This window comes from Gavialis gangeticus, unplaced genomic scaffold (assembly GCF_001723915.1).
Source record: "Gavialis gangeticus isolate Ggan-Ray unplaced genomic scaffold, GavGan_comp1, whole genome shotgun sequence".
In the NCBI taxonomy this organism is placed as follows: domain Eukaryota; kingdom Metazoa; phylum Chordata; order Crocodylia; family Gavialidae; genus Gavialis; species Gavialis gangeticus.
Genome location: NW_017729012.1, coordinates 10,905,169 through 10,913,584, shown reverse-complemented (window position 1 = coordinate 10,913,584; position 8,416 = coordinate 10,905,169). Strand labels below are relative to the sequence as shown.

Genomic DNA, 8,416 nt, shown 5'->3' with positions numbered 1-8,416 from the left:
CCCGCACCACCCCCTCCCCCGACGCCCGCTGCCTACGCCCCTGCTCCTGCCACCCCTGGGACGACATGGGCTGCGCTGGGTGCCGAGGAGAGGAGAGGCCGGGGTAGTACATCATCTATACTGTAGTATCTCATAGCCGACTTACAGTATACGATGATATCCTGCCCAGAGCCCCCCGCGCGTGCCGGGCTGCCTGCTGCCGCGCTGGTCACACCTGGGGGCCAGGGGAAAGCGGCGTTAGTGGGGTGCCAGGCAGGGCTGGGGCTGCCCTGAGCCAGTGGCAATGCCCACCCTGGGCAGGGCACCAGGCCCGTGGCTGTGGGGCCGCGGGGCAGTGCAGACAAAGCTGCGGGAGGGACCCCACGAGCTGCTCCGGGTGCTCCAGCCCCGGCCACCCCGGAGCTTCCCACCCTCCTGGCTGGAAGCCGAGGCCAGCCGTGCCCTGGGGAGCCCCAGTGTGTCTGCAGGGTGCCATTGGTGCACCCCAGCTGAAACCACGGGGGCACAAGCCCCTTCCCCATGGGGCCCCATACTTACTTGGCCTGGCCTGGCCTGGCCTGGCTGTCTGGGTGAGGGGGGGTGCGCATCCTGGTCCCCCTCCAGAGCTGGCGGCTCCAGCCCAGCTGCTTATAATTGCTCCCGCAGCCTCGTTTGCATATCAAGGATCGCTGGCATCGAGACCTTCCCTTTTAACCCCTTTCCGCCTGGCCTGGCGCAGCGCAGCTAGGGCTGTCCCACCGCCCAAGGGCAGTGCAGGCAGGCAGTGGCAGAGGCAGAAGTGTCCCAGGTCCCCATTGCCCATCTGGGGCCAGGACCTGCCTCTGCCCAGGGCAAACGCACTGCCCCCCATCCCCGAGCAGCAGCCCAGGGAGACCCCCAGCTCCCGCATAGCCCTGCAGGCACCCTCGCCCTGGGAAAGGCCTGTTGCAGCCGCCCTGGGGCTGAAGCCCCATTGTACATGTTGCCCGTGTTGTGGTCCACCCGGCAAACCCAGGTCGGCCTGGTGTCAGCCCCACGCACGGCAAGCGCATGCAGGGAAGGGCCCTGGAGACTGGGAGCAGAAAAGCCCCTGGCCCCCTCCCGTCCTCCCCATGCCCCAGAGAAGCATTTTGGACTGGGGGCTCCTTGTCACGGGCCAGGCTCTGCAAAGCTCTGTGTCCTGCCCCCCTGCCCAGGGCTCCACGGTGCCCCACGGACGTGGCAGCCACAGGGCAATGGTGCCAAACACAGACTGGAGCCCTGCAGGACCAGCCTGGCCGGACCAGGCCCCGGTGCTCCATCCAGCAAGCTGCAGGGGCAGGGGGCTGCTGCACGCTGCCCCATGGCATGGATACGGACACAGACACAGCCCCCAGCCTCAGCGGGGAGACATGGAGCAGCCAGGCCCTGCTGCGGGGGTCACCTGCGGGAGTAGGGTGGCCAGAGGCACAGGGCGAGCGGGTCCAGCTGGGACACCCGGGCAGGGGCTCAACTACATGGCAGCCACCCCAGCCCAGAGCCGCAGAGGAGACCGGGCCCCAAAGAGCCGCGCCAGATGTGCCCACACCTGCGTGCTGCCCGCAGGGGTGAGGTCTTCCAGGGATTCCTGCTGCCCGTGGGGCACCATGGAGGAAAGCAGCCTGGCACTGGCAACGCCAGCCAAAGCCCAGCACACACGTGTATGTGTGCATATAGGGCAAAGAACACAATTGGTCTGTGCATGTGCAGACTGTTACAGTGTGTGCATACACACACGTGTGTGTACATGTGTAAACACAGCTGCTCTTTGTGTGTGCAAGCGGCTGTTGTGTGTGCACATATGAATAGAGCCGCACTGTGTGTGTGCAAGATGCTATAACGTGTGTGTGTGTGTACACATATGGACACAGCTGCTGTGTGTGTGTGCGGGCTGTGATGTGTGCGCACACATGAACATGGCTGCACTATGACGTGCGTGCACATATGAACACAGCTGCACCATGCATGTACAGGATGCTATGGCATGTGCATGTGTGCGCACAGGAACTCAGCTGCACTGTATGTGTGCTGACAGCTATGATGTGTGTATGTGCACATATGAACACAGTTGCACTGTGCATGTGAAGGATACTATAGCATGCGTGTGTGTGCACATGCATATGCAGGCTGCTATGATAGGTGCATGTGCAAACACAGCTTCACTGTGCGTATGCAGGCTGGTATTGCACGTGCGTGTATGTGTATGTGCAGGCTTCTATGGCGTGTGTGCGTGCGCGCAAGCAGCTGTGCGTGGGGCTCACAGAGCCAGAGCCAGGGGTGTTGTCTGCCTGACAGACGTGGGGCTACACGTCTGCACGATGAGTCCCGTGACACGTGTGCCGTGCCTGGGGGGCTTGTTTGTGCTGCCGGCGGGGAGGGAGGCACCGAGTTCCTGGAAGCCGTGGTCCAGGGCCCCGTGATAAGGGCTGGGGGGACCGGGTGACACTGATAAGCCGCAGCCGCTGGCCTATCAGGGGTCCAGCCCAGGCACCTGGCAGAGCCGCCGCACCCTACCAGGGCTGCTACAGCCCCCAACTCCTAGCCTGGGGACCAGGCCAGCATCATGTCACAGGGGCATCTGTGTTGTGGCCCTGGGGAAGCGACCAGGCGTCAGCCCCCGAGCCCGTGCAGACCACACGCTGCACCAGGCGCCACGGCCCAGGGCTGAGGGAGGAGGTGCACCCAGAGCCCTACCCCAGGCCGGGACAGGTGGGACACGGCCACGGGTATCTGGGTGCGCAGACGGGGAGCAGCAGTGACACCGACACGGAGCCCCCGGCTCAGCACAGGCTGTGGGACCAGCCAGGTTCTTCCAGGCCAGAGACATGGACCTGGCTGGGCTGCCCCAGCTCCACGGCCCAGGGCACTGGCTGGCACGTGGCTCCCAGCACCCATGGGCCTGCCGTTGGGTGGTTGCTGCGGCTCCTTCGCCTGGGATTGCTGCTGCCCCCAACACCTGAGGAGAGCCATTCGCCTCCCTCTGCCTGTCCTGGCCTGGCTGCAGCCTGCAGCAGGGGAGGAGGGCACCAGCCCCAGGGAGCAGAGGGTACCAGACACCTTAGCTTCCCACCCCAAGCTCCTCTTGCAGGTCCCAGAACTGCCCTTGCTCAGTCTGGAGGGGCTGGGACCCTGGGCAAAGGCAAGGCAGCAGACACCTGCTAAAGCCCAGGCCAGGAGCCTGCCCCACAGCCCAGGAAGCAGGCCCCAAGGCAGGCAGGAGGTGTGGGGTAGCCAAACCTGGGGGCTGTCCCCATACCCCAGCCTGCGTGTCTGCTCATAGATAAGGAGCCAGCAGCTCCCATCCCTGGCCGAGCACGCGGGGCGGGGGAAGAGCGCGCTATCTGGGGGGTGCAGCTGCTGGGTAACGTGCACGGGCCGTCCAGGGCCACGGTGGGGAGGGGAGGACAGGGGCCTGGCAGGCAAAAACCGGGTTGCTGCACCAATGCTCACAGGCAGCCCCAGAGCAACAGCCTGCACCCGCAGCCCCAACCTGTCCCATATGCCCCCCGCCACAGGCTCCCCCAGCTGCCATGAGCCCTGGGCAGTGGGAGGGCAGGGGCGCAGCAAGCCTGGTCAGGGGCAGCTCAGCTGCTTGGAGCCCTGTCTCCACACAGACTTGGGGGGCCAGCACGTAGGCAGCCAGCACGAGTGCTGGCCCAGGTCTCCAGCAGCTACTGCTGGGCTGGGCACAGTCTGCACTTGTGGGGCACCGGGCATGGCTGGGTTGCATCCTCTGGCCCGGGGGCACTTGGTGCAATGCAGTTACTCTGGGCGTGGGTCCCAGCCTACATGCTCCCTGGGGCACTTCCAGGATGCACTGCCTGTGGGTAGTAGGGTCCAGCGGTGGCCACGGCCAGGCAGACCTGAAGAAGCAGGTGTGGGTGATGCTGGCTGGTCCCATTGCCCCAAGGCTGGGCTCCAGCATGGGTCCCAGGAGCACAGCTGGGACGTGGGCAGTGCACAGCAATGCCCCAGGCAGTGCCAGCCACAGCCTCTACCCCCAGCCAGCCCCAGGCTGCGGCTGCACTGGGGAAGGGGCTGTGAGACAGACTTAGGACACACGGTCGTTGGGAGCTGCCATGCCGGGAAGTGAGGCCCGGCTGGGGCTGGATGCCTGGGCAGAGTTGGGAGCAATGCCAGGGATGATTCCAGCTGGCCCCGTGTCAACCTGCAGGTGCCAGGGCATTGCTGCTGGCTGTGGGAGCACCAGAGGCCAGGCCCTGTTGGCCACGGGCTGTGGGTGGGGGGGATGCCGCCAGGCAGACTGGGCACCAGCCCCCACCTGCCCGTGCCACACGCTGTGGCTGCACTACCCCGTTGAATGTGGCTGGGACAGAGCCGACCACAGCGCAGGGAGCGCAGGGGGTAGCACTGGGCCAACGCCAGCCGGACCCTCCTGGTGGCAGGAGGCCGGGAGCGAGGACACAGACCACGAGAGCCGGTGCAGCGAGGGCACAATGCCCCTTTATTCTCATATAGCTCGGAACGGGGCCCGGAGCCCATGGCACAGGGAGGGGTGAGCACAGTCATGCATGACGGACATGCGGGGGGGCTCCAGTATGCGCAGCAGCAGCACAAGCCAGCAAAGCCGCCCCTCCCTGCAACCCCAGCTCCTCCCCACCTACCCCCCTGGGGAGGGGGAAGCCAGCCCTGCCCGAGCCCCAGAGCCAGCAGCTGCTCCGGGTCCCCCCGCTGCCCTGCCCAGGGGGGAGAGCCTGCAGGGGCAGGGCTGGGGCTGCAGACAACACAGTGCAGCACCCCAGAGGGAGGGGAGCAGCAGGCCCACCAGCGGCACTGGGCAGCAGGCCACGTGCAGGCACAAGGGGCTGCAGTGAAGCCCACCACTCGCAGAACAACAGGCTCTGGGCCCAGCATTACGGGCTGTAGCCTCCCTGCCCCGCGCCCCTAGTGGCATCTCCTGGCCTGGACAGACAGGGCCAAGGCAGACGCATACATCCAGGATTGGCACAACAGCACAGACAGCGAGATGTGACCCCGTGGCACAGGCAGAGTGGGTAGGGCCCACGGGGAGAAGACAGACAGGCCGGCAGGGGAGAGGGGCCAGGACAGGACATGGGGTCAGCGCAGCACATGGCCGCAGGGAAGGGAAGGCCGCCATGCAGCCATGTTTCACAGCACCCGGGACCCCCAGTTCCAGTCTTGCCCACGCACCTGTCTCTGTGCTAGGCCATGGGTAGCCAAGGTCTGGAACCCACGGCCAGCACAGAGCACTGCCACGGGCGCTGCAAGAGCAGGGGCCAGCCCAGGGCTAAGAAGGGAGGGGGCAGGGAGCACCTCTGCTACAGGCTGGGACTGCCCTCAAAGCAGCCGGGGAGGGAGGGGACACCCCATTCAGAGGCCCAGGCCCCTCGCCTCCACCCACACCCTCAACTAGTGTCACATCTCTACCAACACAAACCCCAGCCGGAGGCCCTAGAGCCCTGTCTACACTACAGCTACTTTCCCTCCACAACGCACAGGCGGTCCCCTGCCAGCAGGGCCCGGCGCTGAGAGCAGCAGGTGGGTGAGGCCAGCTGCCACAGTCGGCTTCCTGAGGGCAGGGTGCCCCTCCGCCCTGGAGCCACCCTGCTCCTGGGGAGGAGTCGATCCCTCTCTGGCTGCCAGCGATGCTTGCCTGCTGCACAGCCCCAGCCCCCAGGAGCTCCTGCCCCCTTGATATCTGGAAAGCCCCGCTGGGGAAGCAGCTGCCCCGGAGCACATGGCTCCTGCCCCTGGCGCCCTGAACTCAGGCAGCACCCTGAGACCTGTCAGGCACAGGCAGGCAAGGGTCTGATACGGTTGGGTGGGGCCCTGCTCTGCCTCGGGAGACCAGTGCAGCACCGGGGGAGCCGAAAGCAGTGCAGGGCAGAGGGGTCACACGTTCACATCATACACCAGGGTAACAGAGACAGCGGTTTGTGGAAGGCAGGGGGAGGATGGGGCGGGGGGCCTTAACGTTCTCATCCAGCAGCTCCAAGAAGGCTGCGGGGCCGGCTCTGGGAAGCAGCCTGCACAGCCCAGGCCAGGCTGCCCCCCTCAGCCCCCAGCTGCCAGAAGACAGAGAACTGCAAGGCACCGAGATGGCACGACCACACAAGCTGCCGGGGTAGTGGCGGGGTGGCTCCGCTCAGGACGAACACGACGAGAGACAGGGCCCATTACAAAACCCACCCCCAGCGGAAGGGAACATGCATCCTCCTGGTCCTACAAAATAAGGCACCAGAGCTGAAACGGGGACTCCGACCGTCTCTGGTAGGAAAGGGTTCCCGAGTGTCCGAGGCAGTGGATATCAGAGTGCGGCGCGGGCGCCGTCACCGCCCGCCGGCCCGGCCGGGCTCACGCCTGGGCCCCGGTGGCTTTCTGGATCAGGGGGATCTGCAAGAGGGCAAGAGAGGCCATCAGGGGTGGCGCCATAGGGAGCAGACACAGGGGGAGCCAGCGGTGCCCACCCCAGCCATGACGCCCAGCCTGGGCAGGCTGCGCCCAGGACGCTGACAGTCACATGCAGAGGGGCAAGAGCAGGGGGGCCCCCCCAGCCCACCCCCCAGTGCAACGCAGCAGAAGCAAAGGGTCTGGGAGCTCCCAGACATCCAAACACTCCTGGCCTCAGGGACAGGAGAGGCCGGTGGGGCTGTGTTGGGGGTTGAAAAAAGCAGGCATGGAAGTGGCGGTGGGACGCACCTTGGCCAGGTCGACTCCGGTGAGGGCGTGCACGGAGGCAGGGATCTCAGCCAGCAGGCGGCTCAGCTCCGTCGTCACCTTACTGCCATCTCCGCTCAGGATCACGATCTCCTCCACCTTGGCCAGGGGAGCTGCCACTTTGGAGGCGATCTGAGAGTCAGAGGGCAGGCGCCAGGATGAGTGATGGCAGCGAGGGACAGGGCCCGGTGGACGCAGAGGTGGTGCTCGCCCGCCCCGGCCTGCCACCTGCTCACCCGGGCAGACCACGGACCCTAGACCCACCCTGGCCCCCGGCTCACCTGTGGCAGCGCATCCAGCACCAGCGCCATCTTGGCAGCCTCCCCGTACTGCTGCAAGGCCTCAGCCTTCAGCTTCATCTTCTCGGCGTCGGCCTTGCCGATGGCCTCGATGACGGCAGCCTCCGCCTCCCCGATCTTCCGGATCCTTTCAGCTTCTGCCTGCGCGATCATCACCTGCTTCACCCTGCAAGGCAACGGCCCCAGCTGAGCACGACGCTGCACGGCCCCCAGATGGGAGCGGGGGACAGCACCAGGCCTGCAGCTCACAGAGCAGCTTTGGGAGGGTCCCCAGGGTTCTTGGCTGGACCCCGGCACTTACTTATCGCCCTCAGCGATCTGCTGCATGCGGAAGGCCTCGGCTTCAGCCGGCCGACGGACGGTAGCGATGAGCTCCTTGTCCATGCGCACAATCTCCTTCTCCTCGACGTCGATCTGTTTCCGGCGCTGCACCACCTCGATCTCGATCTCCTCCTGCCGGATCTTCTGCTGCTCCCGGGCGCCCTGCAGCTCGTAGGCCAGCTGCGACTCCGCTGTCTGTGGGCCAAAGCCAGGGAGCGGAGCCGTCACTACCAGCCCAGGTGCCCGGTCCCCTCACCGCCCTCCCGCTGCAGCCCCTGGGCACGGGGAATAAGGAACCCCTCAGAGAGCCAGGGTCAAGCCTGGAGCCAGGACAAACCCATGCTCCCACCACAGGACCAGAAAAGGTGCAGGACAGGAGCAAGCGCTTCCCAACATCAGAGCATCACAGAGTCGTGGGGCTGTCAGGGAGCTGCAGGGGGTCACATCCAGTCCAGCCCTTGCCTGAGGCAGAATCAGCCCCATCCAAACCAGCCCAGACAAACTCCATTGCCCAGGCTCTGAGCAACACGACAGTCACCCGACAGCCCCAGGAATCGCTCCTGCCCCTTCCCTCGGGAAAGCAGGGAGGCCTCTGCCACCAACATCCTGGTCCTGCCAGGGGGTTCATGGATGCTGCAGGCACCCCAGCTCAAGACCAAGTACCCGCTGCAGAGGAAAGCAACCCCCCGCAGTCCGGACCAGCCTGAGCAAGGGGAAAATCCCTTCCAGTGCAGTGTGAGGCCGAGCCTGAGCACAGGGGCAAGACCCTGCAGCCGGGACCCTGAGGGATTGGTGCCAGCAGGAGCATTGGCACAGCCCAGTCCCATCCCCAGCCCAGGCTGCACCCAGCACCTCTGCAGGAGGCTGAAAACCCCCCGACACAAGGAGCAGGGAGAGGAGAGGAGGGTGGAAACCAGTACAGCCCAGAAGCCTGGGAATCCCCATGGTACAGCCCAGGCATGGATCCCAGAAGCACAGCAGGGCAGGGCAGCCCCTCACCTTGACGTTGACCTCCTGGCTGAAGGCAGCTTTCTGCAGCTCGAAAGCACGCTTGGAGTCAGCCACCTTGGTGTCCGACATGAACTTGACATCCAGCATCT

The 8,416-nt window shown here is 65.6% G+C and overlaps 1 protein-coding gene across 1 annotated transcript in view; it reads right to left on the bottom strand.

Moving 5' to 3' along the window:
• Window positions 1-4,760: 4,760 nt before the first annotated feature.
• FLOT2 (flotillin 2) overlaps window positions 4,761-8,416 on the bottom strand; it is a 32,347-nt gene continuing 28,691 nt past the window's right edge. Inside the window, exons 9-13 of the mRNA XM_019511248.1 lie at window positions 8,316-8,414; window positions 7,297-7,511; window positions 6,978-7,161; window positions 6,679-6,828; window positions 4,761-6,372 (exon numbers count right to left, since the gene is read on the bottom strand). Of these exons, the coding sequence (XP_019366793.1) occupies window positions 6,334-6,372; window positions 6,679-6,828; window positions 6,978-7,161; window positions 7,297-7,511; window positions 8,316-8,414 (687 nt within the window). The 3' untranslated portion in view covers window positions 4,761-6,333. The remainder of the gene's footprint in view (window positions 6,373-6,678; window positions 6,829-6,977; window positions 7,162-7,296; window positions 7,512-8,315; window positions 8,415-8,416) is intronic.